Source organism: Bos taurus, chromosome 2 (assembly GCF_002263795.3).
Source record: "Bos taurus isolate L1 Dominette 01449 registration number 42190680 breed Hereford chromosome 2, ARS-UCD2.0, whole genome shotgun sequence".
Taxonomy (NCBI): domain Eukaryota; kingdom Metazoa; phylum Chordata; class Mammalia; order Artiodactyla; family Bovidae; genus Bos; species Bos taurus.
In genome coordinates, this window is record NC_037329.1 from 26,174,797 (window position 1) to 26,196,901 (window position 22,105).

General features: G+C 42.9%; 1 protein-coding gene across 1 annotated transcript in view; it reads right to left on the reverse strand.

The window, feature by feature from the left end:
* Nucleotides 1-402: 402 nt before the first annotated feature.
* LOC132342959 (myosin-IIIb-like) overlaps nt 403-22,105 on the reverse strand; it is a 40,143-nt gene continuing 18,440 nt past the window's right edge. Inside the window, exon 7 of the mRNA XM_059878113.1 lies at nt 403-552. Within this exon, the coding sequence (XP_059734096.1) occupies nt 403-552 (150 nt within the window). The remainder of the gene's footprint in view (nt 553-22,105) is intronic.

Sequence of the window (22,105 nt, forward strand, 5' to 3'; positions counted from 1 at the left end):
AGAAATATTCAAACTGAAAAAAAAAGACCAGATATGATTATATAATTTAAAAAGAAAACACTAGTATTTAGACAGAGTACTTAAGCCAAAGCTGTATTTTCAGTCTTGCCATGCAAAGCCTAAAAAAATCAACATCTCAGAAAAATTGGAGTACTGAAAATATGCGATTGTTACAACATACTCCTATTATTTTTGGAATATGTTGTCTTTCAGGAAACCCTCTATTCCCCCATCCCCCGTGCCAACCCCCCCCCCCCCCCCCCCACCCGGCCCCCTTAAAAGAGAAATACATTTTACAATCAGGCTTTCACAGGTTTGGAGAGAAACTGTTTACCAACTATTTATTATCTTAACGAGCCTCGTTCACAAAGCACTAATGAGTCAAGAGCGCCATCTTGTGTCCTACCTTGGAATCTTAAAGAGCGTTTTCACAGGATGCATGTCAAAGAGGGGAGGATCTCCGTCCCCCAGTTCAATAGCTGTGATCCCCAAGGACCAGACGTCACAGCGAGCGTCATAGGAAGAGTCATACTGCTGCTCACAAGCAATGACCTACCAGACAAAAGCAGGACATAACACATCAACCTCACTGACACCTCAGACGCCCCAAAAGGCCCTTGGCCAGTCTTAGCCCCCTTCTCAGTTTCCTGGCTACACTGATACTGAATTTCAGTAATAACAAAAGGTCCGTTTTCTAGGCCTTATTTGTGTGATTGATTTATCATCGGATATGTTCATTCATTTTTAAAATGTATGAATTCAGTTCAATAAACATGCACTGAACCCTGTGGATACCAAGGACAGTGCAAGGGGAGGCGCAAGGGTGAACACCTCACCACACCCACCCTGACACCTTTAAGTGTTAGGCTTTGTCTGTATCCTTCACCTCGTTATCAGCTGCTGGTTCAACAGTGAGGAACAGCTGTTCTCGAAGATGCCTCTCTTGTATCTCCTGTGCAAAGTCCCTAGGAGTGTGGCACCGGGGCAGAAAGCTTTCGGAAGACTGATGTGGTCAACTTAAAATAGGAACCACTCCCTCGCATTCTCTTTTTCCAAGAAAATCTGCCCCCCTCCTCAAGCCCCAACTGGTTTATGTTTCCGCCCAGCTGCTGCTTCAGGGATTAGCCCAACTGGATACTGGAGAAGGGGAACCAGAAAATGCCCTTGGGCTTGTCATTGGTTTGAAGAGTTTGGAACCTTGTGGGAAAGTATTTTCCTATCAGCTTCTTGAGTTAGCAGGGAAAGCTCTACACTTAGACTCTGGTGGGTATCATAATGGGACTGGGAGAAGGCAGGGGTGGCCCGGAGCATGTGCAGGGACCAAAAGCTCCTGTTTGACCTGACATCTGCCTCCTTGACCTACGATAACCCATGATTATGAGAAGACGGGAGACTTTTACAGTTTGAAGCTGTGTTGGTCCAAACAGCCTATGAGGTAGGCATACAGCACCACTGGCCAAAGGGGTGGGCTTCCCTGCCCTCTTCGGCCATTAGAAGGTCTTTGAGTAAGATGGACCACCTGGTGGGGAGGAGAAGAGTAACAGATCTGGCTTACACATTAGCAGGAGCATTCTGGCTACTGTGCTGAGGATACATTAATAAGACACACGAGTAGAAGAAGCAAAAGCAGTTAAAGATGCTACTGCAGGAATCCAAACTAGAGACAGTGAGAAATAATCAGATTTTGATAATATAATTTTGAAGGTAGAGTCAATTGGATTTGCTGAATGGGGCTTATAAGAAAGAGGAGTCCAGAATTTTTAACCTGGGCAATTCCAGAATAGAACTGAATGGTATTTAATGAGACGGGGAAGACAGTAGTAGAAGCAGGTTTGGGTTGAACACCATGCGCTCCACTGGGGACATTCTAAGTCTGAGATTACTGTGAGACTTCCAAATGGAGAATTTAATTTTAGCTAGGTAAGACTCAGATTTCTGACCTAGAGAATAAACATGTCTTGTTTAAAGCCACTAAATGTGTGATAATATTATGACAGTGACAGAAACCTAATACACCTTTTCTCTGCCAGACCCAGCTCACTGGTCTCACAACGCCAGGTGAACGTGCCCATCTTACCCAAGACCTGGTCTCCTACTTTTATAATTGTCCTCTACCCTTTTCTTCTGATTTCTGAACTAAAGAACCCTTTTCCATGTACCTGCATCCTTGGCCTGGGATGGATCCCAGCCCCATGCTCTGAACAGACTCGCCTGCCACAGAAGGATACATTTAACACATTAAAAGGATACTTTTAACACATTATTTTCAAATGTGCATTCAAACTCAAGTTCAAATAATTCCAATTTTGGAAGCAGAGGCCGTTCCATTGTCCCGCAAGACCTCACTTTCATCACTTCAATCAGGTGAGAAACTACATTATTTTAAAAGATCTCCAGAGAAGGCTATTTAACACCTTCCCTTTCAGAAATGACATTTCCAAATGTGTGAGACAAACATAATTTTAGACCTATCAATCAGCAAGTAGTTCACCATCCTTATACATTCCTGTGAAGAAAAGAGAAATAAGACTGTATCCTTCTCCAACAAGAGCTATGGCCGAGTGAAATTTAAAGTGACACCAAGTGAAATTTAAAGTATACAGTATACTAACACATATATATGGAATTTAGAAAGATGGTAATGATAACCCTGTATGCGAGACAGCAGAAGAGACACAGGTATATAGAACAGTCTTTTGGACTCTGCGGGAGAGGGTGAGGGTGGGATGATTTGGGAGAATGACATTGAGGCATGTATAATATCATATGTGAAACGAATCGCCAGTCCAGGTTCGATGCATGATACTGGATGCTTGGGGCTGGTGCACTGGGATGGCCCGGAGGGATGGTATGGGGAGGGAGGTGGGAGGGGGGTTCAGGATGGGGAACATGTGTACGCCCGTGGTGGATTCATGTTGATGTATGGCAAAACCAATACAATATTGTAAAGTAATTAGCCTCCAATTAAAATAAATATATATTTTTAAAAAAAGAAATTTAAAGTGAACCTGTAAGAAATTAAATAACAATCTATGACACTTATAAATGTTCTAAGCCAGTACATACTAGCATGTCTAATAAAGGATGCAGGCTTCAAAAGCTTGGGATATTGGAGGGAGACCAATTCAGGCCAACCAAGATAATGAAAAGTAGCTAGTGCCCCTAGTCTGCAACTTCCAGGAAGAAATTCTAATTGACTTCTAGCCATCTCGAATGGGATACAGAAGGCAATTCCAAGAACCTGTCTAAAGGTGGGAATGGAGATATCCTATCGTTTCTCAAGTGCTGTTATAAAATATTCAAAACGTGTATCTGGTTTTCACTTCTCTTCACAGACAGACACATACGATCTTCAGCTCAGTTTGATTAATAGAAGAGTATCCTTCGGCCAAATACTCTTCCCTAAACTCAGCTAGCAATGTGACAAAGGAATTATTTAAGCTTAGCTTTCTAAAGAAGTCTATAGAAAATTTCTGTAGTAAAATAACTCACAAATAATTATTAAGTACTGATGAGCCAGCATGGTCCTAGATAGGCACACACTCACTCTGTGAGACAGGTACATTACTACCTGTAGTAGGCATGGAAATTGAGATACAACACAGTTAAACAGCTTCCCCAGGACCCGTAGCTAGTCATGGTCAGGGACAGAATTTGATCAGGCAGAGGAGAGACATCTAAACATCATAATATGATAAGTTCTCTAAATAACAAAGGTTATCAAGGAACCTGAATTATCAGCATCCGTACTCATATGTTGACCAAACTAACCACATTTTTGAGATTTGTTTCATCTAAAGTCCATGTCTTCAGAGACAGTGTCTCTTTCCCTTTCTCTTTACTGAGTTATGTGTGATGGGATTCAAAGAAGAGGTTACATTGCTGATGGCCGGTCAACACATCCTGGAACTGTATTCCTATCAATCCAACATCAAAGTCTGCAACTGTTTCTTTAGAAGAAAAAGCAATTGCATTCTCCTTAGCTCAGCATTCTCCTTGTCTCTAGGTAGAACAAAACTGAGTTAAGAATGCTTAGATGGTCAATTGGTCTTGCCCCCAGGAGAACGTGACCTCTCAAAGAGCTCTCTGGATCGCTCGTTACAATGCCCCACAAAGAAAAGGTGAATGGCAGCGGCAATCAAGGGCACTGCCCTGGGACCAGGTTTCCCAGGTTCTGTAAGTCATATTAAAGGGGTGAAGACAGGGGAGTTTGAAATGGCATTGCCACAGGCCCATGACCCCAAACGCCTCATCCTCTTCCATCCTTCCACCTCAGCTCTGCTGCCCCCAGGAGGAGACATACTTGAGACAAGCGTATACTCTCCCTTACGTCAAGCCTTTGCTTCAATCACAGGAGTATAAATGATGTTGGTGGCAGCGGAATGAGGACTATGGAACAGGTGAGAGAGAGAGAGTTCAAGGGAAGACTTGCAGGACTTGGGAGGCTAGGGAAAGGGGCACACCAAGGAAGACTAACATAAGACCTGGGTGACCAGGAGAATGATGGTACCATTCACAAAACAGGGAAGTCAGGAAGAAGACATCAGTTTGGTAGGCAGTATAGCACTGGAAAAGACTCTGATGCTGGGAGGGATTGGGGGCAGGAGGAGAAGGGGATGACAGAGGATGAGATGGCTGGATGGCATCACCAACCAATGGACATGAGTCTGAGTGAACTCCGGGAGTTGGTGTTGGACAGGGAGGCCTGGCATGCTGCAATTCATGGGGTCGCAAAGAGTCGGACACGACTGAGCGACTAAACTGAACTGAACTGAACTGATTGATAGCAAGTTCAAATTGAGTCTAAGCTCTATGCCTAACTAGGTACAGAAAAGTCATGTGTGCTCTTGGAAATTTTTTTTCCCATATGTAGATTCAATAAGAAAAACAAAATTTCATCAGGATCAGGAACAGAATATACTAAACGGTAACAATGAAACACCGATGTGCTTTTAGTGACTATATGGAATTTTATGTTACAGTAAATATATCTTACATTTCACAACTCTGTAGAGTTTAATCTTTCTATTGTTGGTTGCCAACACAACTAGTCAAAGTTTGTAGTTTGAATACACAGTTATAAGTACCAGAAGCAGATGCAAGGTTGTATATCATGAACTTTAACAAACTGGGATATTTCTCTTAATCTAGTATCGTGAATAGAAAAACTGCTAATGAATGTAAATTCTAAAAAGTAAGAATTCTCCATAGTTGATTCTAGAGTCTCACAAGCATGTTCACATGAAGAAGATATGTCTTCTGGAATGTTTCACATGATGTGTATGTAAGTACATCTGGCAAAAGCTAAGAGCATAGAATTAACTGAATTAAAGAGAGTTCTACAGCAATATTTGCTGATGACCTATCGGCTCCAAGATTAAAATGCTGATTCATTGAGTCTCTGAGTTTCAGGATGTATAAATTCCTACAAACGTCTGCATAGTCACCTTTAACAACCTTCTACTCTTCCGCATGATATCAGTGAGTGTTTATACTGCTTCTGAGTTTTAATGAGTAGTTTTATCCACTTGGTGTTAATCTATCCTTAGCCTCATCACTTCTTCTAGGTTTTAAAGGGGCCAGTCTTACGATCTCATCGAAGTGACCCCTGAAGTAAACATAAGTAACACAGGGTGAGGATTATGTCTTATCTTTCTTCCTTCCCCATCCATATCAATTTGTGGCACTCATCAGAGAAGCTATGCTGAAAAACTTTTGGATTGGAATCAGAAAGTCTGAACTCCATTATTCACTAGCTGGGTCCCTCTGATCAAGTCCCCTGAAAATTTTGAGCTGAGGGTTCTTTAGTTATAATGCTCTCACTTTCTAGATCTATAAAATGGCAGGGTAGGGATGAATGATCTCTAGTATCCCTTCAGCTCTAATATACTGACTTCATGATTTCAAAATAAGTGGTTTTGGGGTATCTCAAAATGAGAGGCTAACTTCTCTATGCAAATTACTTAGCAAACAGTAGATTATTCTGGGGTATGAACCGGATGACTAGAATTTTGAGTGGATTGTATTGCTAATATTTGGTAGAAGGTGTTAAGGTCTATGAAAAGATGCTGGTTGCTGTGATAATGCCTCTGTTAAGGAAGATAAGCTTCAGCAACACAGCAGTTGTTTGGATGCTGGTTAATGGAGCATGTCCACGTTCCTACCTTGAAATGCAAACTTATGACTTTTCTGATACACTTAGACTACATTGATGCTTATTTTAGGAAGGGGAAAGACACTAATGCTTGGATTTCTGGCAATATCTATGCACCAACCGCCTCAGTGCTCAATATCAATACCTATTCTACCCAGAGATGGGCTGCTGCTGCTGCTGCTAAGTCACTTCAGTCGTGTCTGACTCTGTGCGACCCCATAGACGGCAGCCCACTAGGCTCCTCTGTCCCTGGGATTTTCCAGGCAATAGTACTGGAGTGGGTTGCCATTGCCTTCTCCTAGAGATGGGCTAGAGCCTCTGAAATGTTAGTCATTACCACCTGAGCCACCCCAAAACTTCTTTCTTGAGGGAGCTGAGGACAAGAAATATGTTTTCACTATAGTTTAGCTTGACTGGTCTTTGTTTGGTCTTTTCTTTGTTAGGGCAGTTCTCGCTAGACTTCTTTAAGCTAACGATTTCCAAAGTTCAAGACTCTAAATCCACCCCAGTCACTCCCTCCTCCCCTCTCTTAAAGGAGTTTACAGGCTGAAGCTGTAGCTACAATTTGATAACACAACTGCTTTGACACATACCATTTCTTTATCTGTCCTTGGGCATGGTCCACTGAGTTCTGTTGAGGAGGCTGGCCCTTTCTTTAGCCATGAGCTGGAGAAAACTAATTGTGAAAAGCTCTGGGACTGTGAAAAGACTCGGCCCTCTGGCGGTTGCAAAAAGGTCCCAGACCCAGGCATCTTCATTTCGGTTTTGCCACCCTCTCACTGGATAACTTTAGCAAATTATTTAATCTCCCTGTATCTCTTCTTCCATGGAAAAGAAATGCAAAAAAGCAAAATGGCTGTCTGGGGAGGCCTTACAAATAGCTGTGAAAAGAAGAGACGCGAAAAGCAAAGGAGAAAAGGAAAGATATAAGCATCTGAATGCAGAGTTCCAAAGAATAGCAAGGAGAGATAAGAAAGCCTTCCTCAGAGATCAATGCAAAGAAATAGAGGAAAACAACAGAATGGGAAAGACTAGAGATCTCTTCAAGAAAATTAGAGATACCAAGGGAATATTTCATGCAAAGATGGGCTCTATAAAGGACAGAAATGGTATGGATCTAACAGAAGCAGAAGATATTAAGAAGAGGTGGCAAGAATACACAGAAGAACTATACAAAAAAGATCTTCATGACCCAGATAATCACGATGATGTGATCACTGACCTAGAGTCAGACATCCTGGAATGTGAAGTCAAGTGGGCCTTAGAAAGCATCACTACGAACAAAGCTAGTGGAGGTGATGGAATTCCAGTTGAGCTATTCCAAATCCTGAAAGATGATGCTGTGAAAGTGCTGCACTCAATATACCTGCAAATTTGGAAAACTCGGCAGTGGCCACAGGACTGGAAAAGGTCAGTTTTCATTCCAATCCCAAAGAAAGGCAATGCCACAGAATGCTCAAACTACCGCACAATTGCACTCATCTCACATGCTAGTAAAGTAATGTTCAAAATTCTCCATGACAGGCTTCAGCAATACATGAACCATGAACTTCCAGATGTTCAAGCTTGTTTTAGAAGAGGCAGAGGAACCAGAGATCAAATTGCCAACATCCACTGGATCATCGAAAAAGCCAGAGAGTTCCAGAAAAACATCTATTTCTGCTTTATTGACTATGCCAAAGCCTTTGACTGTGTGGATCACAATAAACTCTGGAAAATTCTGAAAGAGATGGGAATACCAGACCACCTGACCTGCCTCTTGAGAAATCTGTATGCAGGTCAGGAAGCAACAGTTAGAACTGGACATGGAACAACAGACTGGTTCCAAATAGGGAAAGGAGTATGTCAAGGCTGTATATTGTCACCCTGCTTATTTAACTTATATGCAGAGTACATCATGAGAAACGCTGGGCTAGAGGAAGCACAAGCTGGAATCAAGATTGCCAGGAGAAATATCAATAACCTCAGATATGCAGATGACACCACCTTTATGGCAGAAAGTGAAGAGGAACTAAAGAGCCTCTTGATGAAAGTGGAAGTGGAAAGTCAAAAAGTTGGCTTTTAAGCTCAACATTCAGAAAACGAAGATCATGGCATCTGGTCCCATCACTTCATGGGAAATAGATGGGGAAACAGTGGAAACAGTGTCAGACTTTATTTTTTGGGGCTCCAAAATCACTACGGATGGTGACGGCAGCCATGAAATTAAAAGATGCTTACTCCTTGGAAGGAAAGTTATGACCAATCTAGATAGCATATTCAAAAGCAGAGACATTACTTTGCCAACAAAGGTTCATCTAGTCAAGGCTATGGTTTTTCCTGTGGTCATGTATGGATGTAAGAGTTGGACTGTGAAGAAGGCTGAGCGCCGAAGAATTGATGCTTCTGAACTGTGGTGTTGGAGAAGGCTCTGAGAGTCCCTTGGACTGCAAGGAGATCCAACCAGTCCATTCTGAAGGATGTCTGCGAATGATGCTAAAGCTGAAACTCCAGTACTTTGGCCACCTCATGCGAAGAGTTGACTCATTGGAAAAGACTCTGATGCTGGGAGGGATTGGGGGCAGGAGGAGAAGGGGACGACAGAGGATGAGATGGCTGGATGGCATCACTGACTCAATGAACGTGAGTCTCAGTGAACTCCGGGAGTTGGTGATGGATAGGGAGGCCTGGCGTGCTGCGATTCATGGGGTCGCAAAGAGTCGGACACGACTGAGCGACTGAACTGAACTGAACTGATCTCTTCTTCCTGTGTAAACCAAGCAACCCCTTCTGCCTGGGTGTTGTCTAAAGCACTGCTTAGGGAAATGCTGATTACCCAGCTTTTTCTATGGTACCAGAATGTTAGTAGTGGATATCACTGGGTCATAGATGCATGGGTAATATATATTTTATTGATTTACTTCTATCAGACTGTTTACATTTTCTAAAATGTCTACAAGGAACACAAATTATTTCTATAACCAAAAAAAACAAATTTTGTCTGTTTTTCTGTCTTGAAATGTAAATAAGTACCAGAAAGTTTGCCTTGATCTTCGAAAGGGTGTGGTTACTTCCTTGGGGGTATGTATTGGCTGTGGGGATTCTTCATCAGCAAGTTGACAGGTTAAAGGTGATGTCTTGGTTGTAAAACCAGGGTCGCACAAGTTTAAAAAGAATTCTCTTCTCAACCATACCCCATTCCATTGTAAGCACAAGACTGGGCATAGTACTTTTACTTTCTCAGGCCACCGGAGTCCCATGGAATGCCCCATGATTACAGTTTCATTTCAACCTAGACCAAGAGTAGGGCTTACTGGTAAAGGTGCCAAAACAGGGGTGAGGTCTACCCTCTATCTTTGCAGAAAGACTTGAGCTATAATAACCTGAGAGAACAGTCTCTCCTCATCTCAACGTCTTCATTATCTGGGAAGAGTATCTGTATTAGACTGGATATAAGGGGAATAAAAAGTAGTTAACATATGAACTCCTGCATTCAGAAAACCTAGATTTCTCCAAACTATTTAACTTAAACCATTTATCAAATGACAAATCAAAGAGCTGCTGGGCTGAAATCTCTTTCAATAATGTGATTTTTAACCAATATTTTCAAGCAAATAATATTACAGTAGCACCATCCACCATAAGGAAAAATGTTTTGCTCTTTTAAAAAATGATTTACAAAACTTAAAAGACAACAGCTGTTATTCAGACTATTTTATTTTTCCACTAATTTTTAAAATGTCATTAAAAATGCAATTAAGTTTGCTTTATATGTTCTGATTTTTCATCTTACTAGAATTGATTGTGTGATCCAAAATTATAACCAAAGGTCAAGATTAAAATTTCAGTCAAGTACACAGGCAAAATGCTGTTATCTCAAGAGCTAAATTCAGCTTAAAAAGAGGCAAAGCAAATAGACCTAAAGCTATTAATCCTTGGCTGACCTTGAGCCCAAAAATACAGTCAACAGACTGGCAAATAAGATGGGCTGAGAAGTAGGTAGGCAAATAGGATTCTTAATTTTGCTTACATAATTCACACAGCATAATTAATAAATGTTATTGATCATAAAAATTTCTAGAATAGAAGTTCCCTAGAATTGTAAATTGCAGCTATAAATATTCCAGTGGCAAATATTATTCATCAGTTTTACATACAAACATCTTAAAGTGTTACAAGCTGAGATACTGCATAAGCACATGAAATCTCTTCCCTTGGATGAAATAGAACTTCAAGGGAGAATACATTTGAGATTTGAGGGGTTTTTTCCAAAAGGGATGTGGACTAGAAGAACTGAAATTGATGGGGTGGTGCTTTTTTTGGTTCATTCATAAAACTCAAGGCTAGAACTGAATCTATATTCTGTATACTGAGAAACTTCCAGTAATAATTTAAATTATGCTGTTCACATAAAATTGAGAAAGGTCTCTAATTAAAATATGATGTTCTGCAAGCCTTTTGTCAGGATTGTAACACTCAGCTTATGACTTGAGAAAAATAAAACAAGGTTCAACTTAAACAGACACAGAGCACACGTACACAACACCGCTTCCCACCATGGCCGGCGGAGGAAAGACACAGAGCGCATGTACACAGCGCCGCTTTCCACCACGGCTGGCGGAGGGCAGAGGGGGCTGTTCTGGGTTTGAGGCCAGCACACAACACCAATTTTTGTGCTGAAATCCCCCAAAGCCCTGGAAACATATCACTTTTGTGGTTGTTTTTTTGTTATGGACTGTAGCCTACCAGACTTCCCTGTTCATGGGATTTCCCAGGCAAGGATACTGGAGTGGGTTGTCATTTCCTTCTCCAGGACATCTTTCTGACCCAGGAGTCAAACCTGTATCTCCTGCACTGGCAGGTGAATTCATTACCAATGAGCCACTAGGGAAGCCCAACATATTACTTACACTTAACTGGCAAGCCCTGCTCTCAGACTCAGGACCAGTATCACAGAATTCCCCTGTGAAAGCAAAATCAGTGAGCCCAAATTTGTGTATATGTCCTTAGCACTCAAAGACTCTAAAGAAATACATGTGCTTGGAGACCCAGGAGAATCCCACCGCCCTCCCCTAGCAGCTTTCCCCAAATTGGAGATGGATGCTGGAAGGGATCCTAGGATTCATTAACACAATCCCCGTATTTGACAGATGAGGAAACTGAGGTCTTGGGGAATAACTGAGTCACAGAGCTGGTTTGTAGCCAAACCAGGAGCAAAGTCCATGTCTTCTCCATGAGTGAGGCATCTCCCAGGGATTCTTATAATACACAGAATGCTAAGACACTACCAAAGGGATTTCGTGTTCCATCGTAAGCCACAGCCACAGTAACTGCCATACTCCGAGCATGCAGCACTCCCTCCACTTAAGCAGGTTATTTCTACTGCCTCTCACCGCCCCATGCCCTCACTCTTCCTTCCACTGTGCCTTTCCTTTGTCAGCTAGTGATCTAATTCTACCAGAGTAGTTCTACAGTTTCATTCTTTTTACAGCTGTTAGGTCAGGTAGTCTTACCTTAGGGGAGGAAACAGATTCAGAAGGGTTAAGAAACTCTCCCCAAGTTATATAGCCAGTAGGTAACACAACTGAAGCATGAGCCACAATAAGAAACTAATAGGGGGAAGGGTTGCGGGTAGTTTTTCTCCTCTACAGTACATCTGAAAAACAGGAAGGGAAGCAAATTGAACAAAACATCTGAATGTTCCCACATGGGCACACCCCTTTATCTGCACGTGGTCTCTGGGTGATGTCCTCTCCCAGACTGACATCGCCATGCAAACCAGGGCACCCTTGGGAACATCACACAGTCCTAGCAAAGAGTGATTTCCTTTACCTTTTTAAAACCATAAAAGGTATGGAAAAAACCTGGGACATAATAGAGCACCATGAATACAAGTCCCACCTACTCGGGCTTCATGCCCAGCCCAGGCTCCCCTGGGTCCCATTCCTAATGCTGACTGCCCGCCTCCCTCTGCTTTCCTCCCACAGCTCAGGGTCCATCGTTCAGAGGAGCCAGGGCAGCACTGGCCTAGCTGTGAACTCCCTTCCCCTTCCATGGGCCTGAGTCCCTGTTCCCGGGGCAGGGCAGTGGAGGCACTAACCAGAGGGTAGCCGCCGGGTGATTCGACTTGGAGCCTAGGAGGAGCAGAGGTGGGCTCTGACATTTCTTCAGCAAACACTTCTGCCCCCGAGGGAACAGTTCTTCATCTTTGGTGGGTGAAGAAGGGGAAACAACAGGTGCCTTGACCTTCCTCACCTCCCCAGAGAGGGGTGGGAGGACAGTCTGGGAATTCGACATGCTCACAGAGGCTATGACTCTGATACGTCTTACTCAGCCCTGAGCAGGAGGCAGATTGGGGTCCCCACGTGCTTCTGCACATCTGGAAGCTGAGGCCTCAAATGGGGTTCTATATTTAGATCTGCCAGGAGGAGGGTATGGACAAGTCACCACCACCTCCGGGGCCAGCCCCCCGCCTCCACAGTGACAGAAGATATATGGTTCTGCAGAGCTCCAGCTGAGAGGGGAGCTGGGGCTGAAGCTGAGGGTGAAACCTGGGGGTGCATTAGTCACTGTGACCCTTCACCCACCGCAGCCCCAAGTGTTTGGGCTGTGCTCCAGGACCCTCAAAGACAGGACCACCCTGGGAATGCAGGTAGGGTCTGCCCCAGAAGGAGAAGGGAGGGAATCCTTGCTTCTCACAGGCTGACCCAGGAACTTGGAGGGAATCAGGGAACACAAATGGCTGCAGAATCTCAGAGATGAATGTTGTGGGGGAAGACACACAGGTCTTTCAGTCAATGATCCAAGGTTCTAAATCCCTCACTTGAATCTCCTGAGCAACCAAAGCCTATATTCCTCACAGTGAAGTGAATGGCATGTGGGGGTCCCAAGAATCCCCAGCCTTTCAAAACAGTCAGGTAAAATTGGACCCTGAAAGTCTCACCATTGTCATCACTTCATCCTTACTGAGAGCCTAGAGAAATCCCCTCTTCATTATTCCAGGAACTCCAGGGGCTCGGAATGTGAGAGTGGGAAGAGTCTCTTTCCCCCGGAAACCATCAATGTTCTCTGAAACACAGAATGGACCTCAGAGGCAGAGACTACCCAGGCCAGTCCTCTCTAAGCTGAGAACAGGGCAGGAAAGGTAGGGTTCAGGCAACAGGCCCCACCATTTTTACAGCACACACTATGATGAGTATGGCAGCAAGCACTTTCAGGACATCATTTCAATTTGTCCTCTGAGGCTGCTTAATTTCCCTTCTCACTTTACCTCTTTTAACTTCTCCCATCTTTCTAATCAGAATATTCAGTAACTCGCCTGAGGTCCATAATTAGGTGTGTAAGTAGGGTACCTACTATTTGCTCGCAGGTCTATGACTCCAAAATTTGTACTCTTATCTTTTCTACCAAAAATCAAGCCATATTAAAGTAACTGAACCACATTCACTTTTTAAAAATGAGTGGCAGGGCTATACCTAAAATTTGCTGCTGCTGCTGCTAAGTCACTTTAGTCATGTCCAACTCTGTGCGACCCCATAGACAGCAGCCCACCAGGCTCCCCCGTCCCTAGGATTCTCCAGGCAAGAACACTGGAGTGGGTTGCCCTTCCCTTCTCCGATGCATGAAAGTGAAAAGTGAAAGTCAAGTCGCTCAGTCATGTCCGACTCTTAGCGACCTCATGGACTGCAGCCCACCAGGCTCCTCCGTCCATAGGATTTTCCAGGCAAGAGTACTGGAGTGGGGTGCCATTGCTCTATTCTGAAGAACTTTGCTATTTTACTTTTCCAGATCCTTCTCTGAGGCATTAATTATACTGATTTCTAGTGTCATGTTGAAATATTGTATTTTCCTCAACATATTAGGAAGTATGATTCTTATCTAAAATAATTTTTAACTTGGAAAAAAAGATATTCATCTTATCTGGTATACTGGTAGTCATAAACAGTTTGCTCTAGTATAGGGGTTAAGAGCAGGGATTTTGGAGCTAAATATCTGAGTTTAAATCCTGGTGTCATCACCTAACAGCTGTCCAAGGACAAGAACTTTCTGTGACTTATTTACTTTCTCCAAAACACTGAGCCAGTAATAGCAGTAATTTCATGGGGTTGCTGTAAGGATTACAAATGAATTAATTCATACAAAGCATTTAGTGCCTGGCTCATAGTAAGCACTCAACAAATGCTATTAATTCTTATTGGGTACCAAACCCATTAGCTAGAGCTTAGGGAACAAAATGGTAATAATGACAACAATAATATTTCAGCTCTGTAGTGGTTTATGACTTTCTCAGCCCATCAGCACAAACCATCTCATTCGTCATCTCTATTCCTGGCAGTGCCAAAGGAAATAGCATTATTGTATCGTTTAGCTAAGAATGGCATAATTAATGAAGGCAAGAGTGGTTGCAAAAAGCCTGTGATATTTCTGCATTGGTGTAAGCTGGTTGTTATGGCAACCATCCCCTGTCAACGACCCTTTGCCAAGCAGAGAGAGATCCATTTTTGGAGCCGTCACAGCACATCTGTTTCTCTGCTCAGCTGATTAGCTCTTGTTTGCAACAACCAGCAGATGGAAGTAAAAATGAAAAAAAAAATTTCTAAAAAGAAGCAAATGTTTATTTCATCCACAATTCTGCTTTCTAATACAGAAACAGACTTTTGGCTGTTTTAGGAAGACACCACGTAAACTGGATGCTTTATCTATAGGCTGCTTCTCTCCTTGGTGAGAGGGAAAAGTGTACTCAACCTATAAATTACAGGTGATAGGTCCTTCGTGTAAGTCTTTTAAAATGATGTGGCTCATACTCCAGTTTCAGAATGTTCTTCTACCACCCCTCCGTCTCTGCACGGGTTTGACAGAGGAGCCAGCTCAGCACACACGTTCCTCACCATACGTCCCATATGAAAACACTGAAGCTGAAGAACACAAGGCCAGTGGACTAGGAGACCTGAATTCTGGGGTCGAATATGGTCTGAACTAGCTCAAAGAGTATCTTCTCTCTGCCTTCGTTTCCTCACCTGTAAAATGGCACTTGGATTCCCATGCTCTCTGAAAAGTCAAAGAGCTCCAGTACTTACCAGATATGGGAATCTGGACACAATATCTCCTACACCTCTTTGAGCCTCACTTTCCTTAGTGGTAAAATGAAGAAAATAGTATCTACTCCAGAGGGCCATTGTGAGAATGAAATAAAACAACATATTAAAAAAGCACCCATCCTAGTCCCAGTGCATTCACGGGTAGAGCCTCAGTAACTGCAAGTGTTCTTCCCGCTGTATGCTTGCTGAGCAGGTGAAATATTCAAACTATCGGCCAATCAGCTACACATGGCCCTGAAGCTGGTTCTTAAGACACCCTTCTTCCTAGACATTATCCCCTGGATATGCTGGGCTGTTAGGAAATCTGGGTGTCCAGGGAAAGAGACAGGCACTTCTGGTGGCCAAAGAGTACTCTAGAGGTTCTGGATGGCAGCCACCTACCATCTAGGACAAAAGTATTTCAATATTTTAACAACCAGCATGGTCCCACCCGTGCTTCCCAGCTAACTGTAAGGCATTATTTTAACAGAGTCTACAAATATCCTCAATAAAAACAATAATGATGATCTTGGTCACTTTCTTTGGTTTTCAATCATTTATAAATACTCAGTTTAATTCTTCAGTACCTGTGATGGTAGGAAAGGTAGATTAAGGATCAACTAGTCCTATACCCCTGCCATCACCATAAACACAAATCAGGCTTGTGTGCCTTTCTGCTATGAACCAGGATATTATCTGGCAGATGTTCAACGCAAACACTGGCCGAGCAATCCAATACTGACAGTGGGCATGGGCTGTATTGGAAGTGCCTGAGTTCACTGAGTCACAACCCAAAGATTCCAGTTACTGTTACCCACCTGCTAAGTTGCTTCAGTCATGTCCTACTCTGTGCGACCCCATAGACGGCAGCCCACCAGGCTCCCCCGTCCCTGCGATTTTCCAGGCAAGAACACTGGAGTGTGTTGCCATTTCCTTCTCCAATGCATGAAAGTGAAAAGTGAAAGTGAAGTTGCTCAGTCGTGTCCTACTCTTCACGACCCCATGGACTACAGCCTACCAGGCTCCTCCGTCCATGGGATTTTCCAGGCAAGAGTACTGGACTGGGGTGTCATTGCCTTCTCAAGTTACCCACCTACCCACCCAGTGTTCCTGAGCACTTAGCCTGGCAGAGCCTTAGATTCCTTCTCTATAAAAGCAATTTCATCATGCCTAACTGGCATCTTCACAGGTAGCAAGCACTTAAAAACAATATTTGTAAAAGTTCTGTGCATATGTGAGATGTTACTATTCATATTATTATAAGAAACTGGCTGTCAGGAGACAGTGATGGAGAAAAGAGGCAATAAACATGGGTAAAGGGAGGATCGTGTGAGTTAACGCAGTTCTCCCTTTACCGGTGTTTTATATATACATATATATATATACATATATATATAAGAGACAAGCCACAGTCACAGGCAAGGAGGGAGATCAGAGGCTCACTGTTAATTAGGTTGAGGGAAGTGACCTACACCAAGCATCTCGGAAATAATCCCAAAATACCTGACCAGAGAGCAGGTAGAATAGCACAGAATCCTCAAGGTGTTGAGGCTCCATGTGAGAAGGCAGTACATCCAGAAGAACATTGGTACATTCTAGCACATACACAAAGAACTGTGTTTGCCTCAAAGACCTAAGGCTGAGCAAGAGGGGTGTGTGTGTGTGTGTGTGTGTGTGCATGTGTGCAGACAGGCAAAGCTGAGCTAACTAACCTAGCACCTGTAACATGAGGATCTGTAGATTCAAAATGACTGGCTGATTACCTTAGAAATCTGAATTATTTACTACAGAGGAGGAGTGCTAAGTATTCTGGAGAGTTGTTACAGGTTGAATTGTGTCCTCCAAGAAAGATACGTTAAGGTGTTAGCTCCCAGGACCTCAGAATGTGAAATTACTTGAAAATAGGGTTGCTGCAGATGTAATTGATTAAAGTGAGGTCATACTGGAGCAGAATGGGTCCCTAATCCAGTATTACTGGTGTCCTTATAACATGATGGCCACGTGAAAGCGAATACACAGGGAGAATGCAATATGATTCAGTTCAGTTCAGTCGCTGAGTCGTGTCCGACTCTTGGTTTCTAATGTTGAGCATCTTTCTTTCCCATTTAAAATCATCTTGCTGAGTCACAGTATGCTACTGACATGCTCAGTTTGTTTAAAAAAAAAAAAAAGAAAAAAACTCTATTGATATTGACTTCTAGAATAACTCTTACTATGCCAGCCAATAATTCCCCAGTAGCACTGTTGCAAAGTACTATAATATTAAGGGCACCCCCTGGGATTTTTCTTCTCCTACATGGCTGAGTTGATACCACGTTCACTCAGCATCTTTCAGCCTTCCTAGTGTCTACATGAGGTGGCAAGAGAAAGTAAGTGGAGAGTGTTGTGAATATGATAATTCATGGTGCAGCTTCGAGCTGCCCTGGGAAACTGCTGTTTGGACTGAAAGTCAACCCTTGACGGTGGTCTGGTCACATTTCATCAGCTACCTGGTTTGAAGCTTATAGCCTATTTGAATTATTATAGATGTTGGAGTTACTCAGGCTGGTGAAATCAAAATGCAAATGCAATAGGGAAAAAAATAATTTGGTTCAATTTCTCAGAAATAAAATAGAGGCTTCCCTGGTGACCTGCTGGTAAAGAATCTGCCTGCCAATGCTGGAGATACAAGTTCAATCCTTGAACCGGGAAGATCCCACGTGTTGAGCAGCAGCTAAGCCAATGCATCACAACTACTCTAGAGCCCAGGAGCCACAACTGCTAAGCTCACGTGCTGCAACTACTGAAGCCCACATGACCTGGAACCAGTGCTTCACAACAAGAGAAGCCACCACAGGAGAAGCCTGCATAATACAGCTAGAGAGTAACTCCCGCTCACTGCAACTAGAGAAAAGCCCAAGCAGCAATGAAGGCCCAGCACAGCCAAAAATTAAATAAATTATACAAAATAAAATACGGTCAAGGATCTTTCAACTGTGTTTTCAAAGTAAAGGCACTGTGGCATGCAATCGTTTTATTCCACTGGCACCGGCATTACATGCATTGCTGTCATATTTAATCTGCTGCTGCTGCTAAGTTGCTTCTAACTTAGTGCAACCTCATAAACGGCAGGCTCCCGTCCCTGGGATTCTCCAGGCAAGAACACTGGAGTGGGTGGCCATTTCCTTCTCCAATGCATGAAAGTGAAAAGTGAAAGTGAAGTTGCTCAGTCGTGTCTCTTAGCGACCCCATGGACTGCAGCCTACCAGGCTCCTCCGCCCATAAGATTTTCCAGGCAAGAGTACTGGAGTGGGTTGCCATTGCCTTCTCCCATATTTAATCTAAATATCACTTATTCACATAAGCAGAAATGAAAGCATGTTAAGGTCAATATACTATGCAGGCCACCATATAAAGACAATATCCATTTGAACCATTACTGATTATCCTTTCAAGGACTCCTCTTGACCCAAACCCTGACCTCACAGAAGGACAGTATAAGTTTGTTGAAAGGCACACTAGTGAAAGTTGCTCAGTCCTGTCTGACTCTTTGCGACCCCATGGACTATACAGTCCATGGAATTCTCCAGGCTAGAATACTAGAGAGGGTAGCCTTTCCCTTCTCCAGGGGATCTTCCCAACCCAGGGATCAAACCCAGATCTCCCGTATTGCAGGCAGATTCTTTACAGCTGAGCTACAAGGGAAGCCTAAGAATACTGGAGTACCTATCCCTTCTCCAGTGGATCTTCCCAACCCAGGAATTGAATTGGGGTCTCCTGCATTGCAAGTGGATTCTTTACAACTGAACAATCAGAGAAGCCCAAAAGGGAAACTACTCAGCCATAAAAAAAGAATGAAATAATGTCATTTGCAGCAACACAGATGAAACTAGAGATTATCATATTAAGTGAAGTAAGTCAGAAGGAGAAAGACTAATACCATATGATATCACTTATATGTGGAATCTAAAATATGATATTAATGAACTTATCACCCAAACAGAAACAGACTCACAGATAAAGAGAACAGTCTTAGGGTTGCCAAGGGGGTGAGTGGGTAGGGGAGGATGGACTGGGAGTTTGGGGTTAACATGCAAACCATTATATATAGAATAGACAAAAAACAAGGACCTACTGTATAGCACAGAAAGCTATAATCAGTATCCTGTAATAAACCATAATAGAAAAGAATATGAAAAAGAATATAAAAATGTATAACTGAATCACTATTGAAATTAATACAACATTGTTAGTCAACTATACTTCAATAAAATAATTTTTTTTAAGTTTCTTGAATGGAACTGACAAATGTAAGATTCTTCCTATGGACATTCTTGTAGCGGGTCATGGAGCAGAAAGACTCTGGGGAATAAAAACGTGAGGACAGTGTAGGACTGAGTCCCAGGAGCTGCAGCCTGGTCCCAAAGTGTCTTGGATGCAACACACATTCTGAGAGAACCTCTGAGTCATACTCAGGAACTGGGCACTTGGCTCCTGAGAGGCACTCTCAAGGTCTCCATACCATAATCTGCCTGCTCCTCAATTTATCCACTACAGCAGGCAAGATGCAACACTAGCCTTTCCCTGATAAGAAGGGAACCAGTTCCAGGCAATCTGGGCAACAGAAGCTCACCATGGGCCACTAAACTGCCCCTAGTAGAAACATTCCACATATTTTCTTCAACCCAGCTGAAACCTAAAAGTCACAAACACTTCATGAGAAATGTATAAAGCCAAGAGCAGCCTTCCCTTTTCTGTGTTCTGTGGTTCTGAGAACACCAACTTGCTGAAGGCTGGAATGGGAATACCATCTTCTGACTTATGCCACCCTAAATAAGAATTGAGTGGCCTCAGTTATGCTTTCCTTTAATAATAAATCGACCAAAATCAACAAAGCAATGTGTGAATATCAATAGTAATAAAGCCCTCCTCAATCTACCCTCCAAACTCATCTTCTCCTTGATTTTTCCTTTTTAACCAATATATTCGTTCATTCAACAGATGCACATTGAGCTCCTACTCTATACCAAGCACTACACTGAGAACCTAGCATCCCAAGTCCCTGCTAGAGTTTGGAGTTCAGTTAGAAGACCTGCTTGTCAATAACTATAGTACAATGGTCATATCTTGCTAATGGAGAGCATAAAGGCTGCAGTGGACACTCAGGGAAAAGAGACTCATTGTTGGCCAAGGATAAGGACAGTTTCCTAGGGGAATAGCATTTGAGAGAGACTTGAAGATTGAGGCAGAGACATTACTTTGCCAACAAAGGTCTGTCTAGTCAAGGCTATGGTTTTTCCAGTGGTCATGTATAGATATGAGAGTTGGACTGTGAAGAAAGCTGAGCACTGAAGAATTGATGCTTTTGAACTGTAGTGTTGGAAAAGACTCTTGAGAGTCCCTTGGACTGCAAGGAGATCCAACCAGTCCATCCTAAAGGAGATCAGTCCTGGGTGTTCATTGGAAGGACTGATGCTAAAGCTGAAACTCCAATACTTTGGCCACCTCACGCAAAGAGTTGACTCATTTAAAAAGACCCTGATGCTGGGAAAGATTGAGGGCAGGAGGAGAAGGGGACGACAGAGGATGAGATGGCTGGATGGCATCACCGACTCGATGGACATGAGTTTGGGTGAACTCTGGGAGTTGATGGACAGGGAGGCCTGGTGTGCTGCAACTCATGGGGTCGCAAAGAGTCGGACACAGCTGAGTGACTGAACTGAACTGAACTGAAGATTGAGGAAAGTTGCAGAGATCTGAAGTCCACTCCAGATGATGTAACAATATATAGAAAGGTTTAAAGAAATGATATATAAGGACAGATTTGGGGAATTACTTGTTTTTCCACTACTGCTGAGGCATTAAAAAAAAAGTAAATTGGGGAAAAGTAACCTGAGATGAGGTTGGACAGCAGAGAGGCTTGAATGTGAATGGCTTCATTCCTCATCCAAAGGAATGTTGACTTTGTCCTACAGTGTTTCTCAAAGTAGAGTTCATGAGATCCCTATGAAAATTTTTATGGTTTGCCTTTGTTTCAGTTGGAGAAGGCGATGGCACCCCACTCCAGTACTCTAGCCTGGAAAATCACATGGATGGAGGAGCCTGGTGGGCTGCAGTCCATGGGGTCACGAAGAGTCGGACACGACTGAGCTTCATTTTCACTTTTGTTTCAATGATAATTTTATATGTAATAACGAAATGGGAGAAGTTGCAGTAAAAAAAAACGTGTTCCAGATTATCTGGATGGTCATTTGCCACATAACTTCAATGCCCATATTTATTTTTATTATGAAGTTGTCATCAAGTCAACAGAGATGTACCAGTTAGAGGCCAAAGGAGACGCTATTTAAACAAGGAGATCACACAGCTGAGACAGAGTAAAGCGGTGGGAGAACCGGATCACCACACGGTATGCGGTAATAAGAATGACAAAGTAACTCAAAGTAATCCATGCTGTCATGCTCTGAAATGGATTCACACTGCAAAGGACAACTGAGTTTCACAAAACAATGTCATTTGTCTCATTAAATTAAAACTGTTAATTTTAATGTTGCTGGCTTTGTAGTTTTTCATAATACATTTCCCCCCATCTCTAAGGAGATGACTACACAAGTCCTCTTATTAACAGAGGGCATTTGCTTGATCCCAGGCTGGAGTGCTGTGGAATTCAATGCTGATCTGACAAGCAAAGCTGTAGCTATGCTTCAGGGTCTGTTGGTATCTAGCCTGGAAATTCTGCAAACTTTTATATGTGTCATTTCACAGAGGATTTTGTGGTGATGCCAGAACTAAAAATTAGACCCAAATCCCAGGTTTCACTAGAGATAGAAAAAAGCACACAAGAGAAGTTGTTATGTATCCAGTATTAAAAAAAAAAAAAAGCTAGGACTATGGCATATTGTTCTGAAGGCCACCT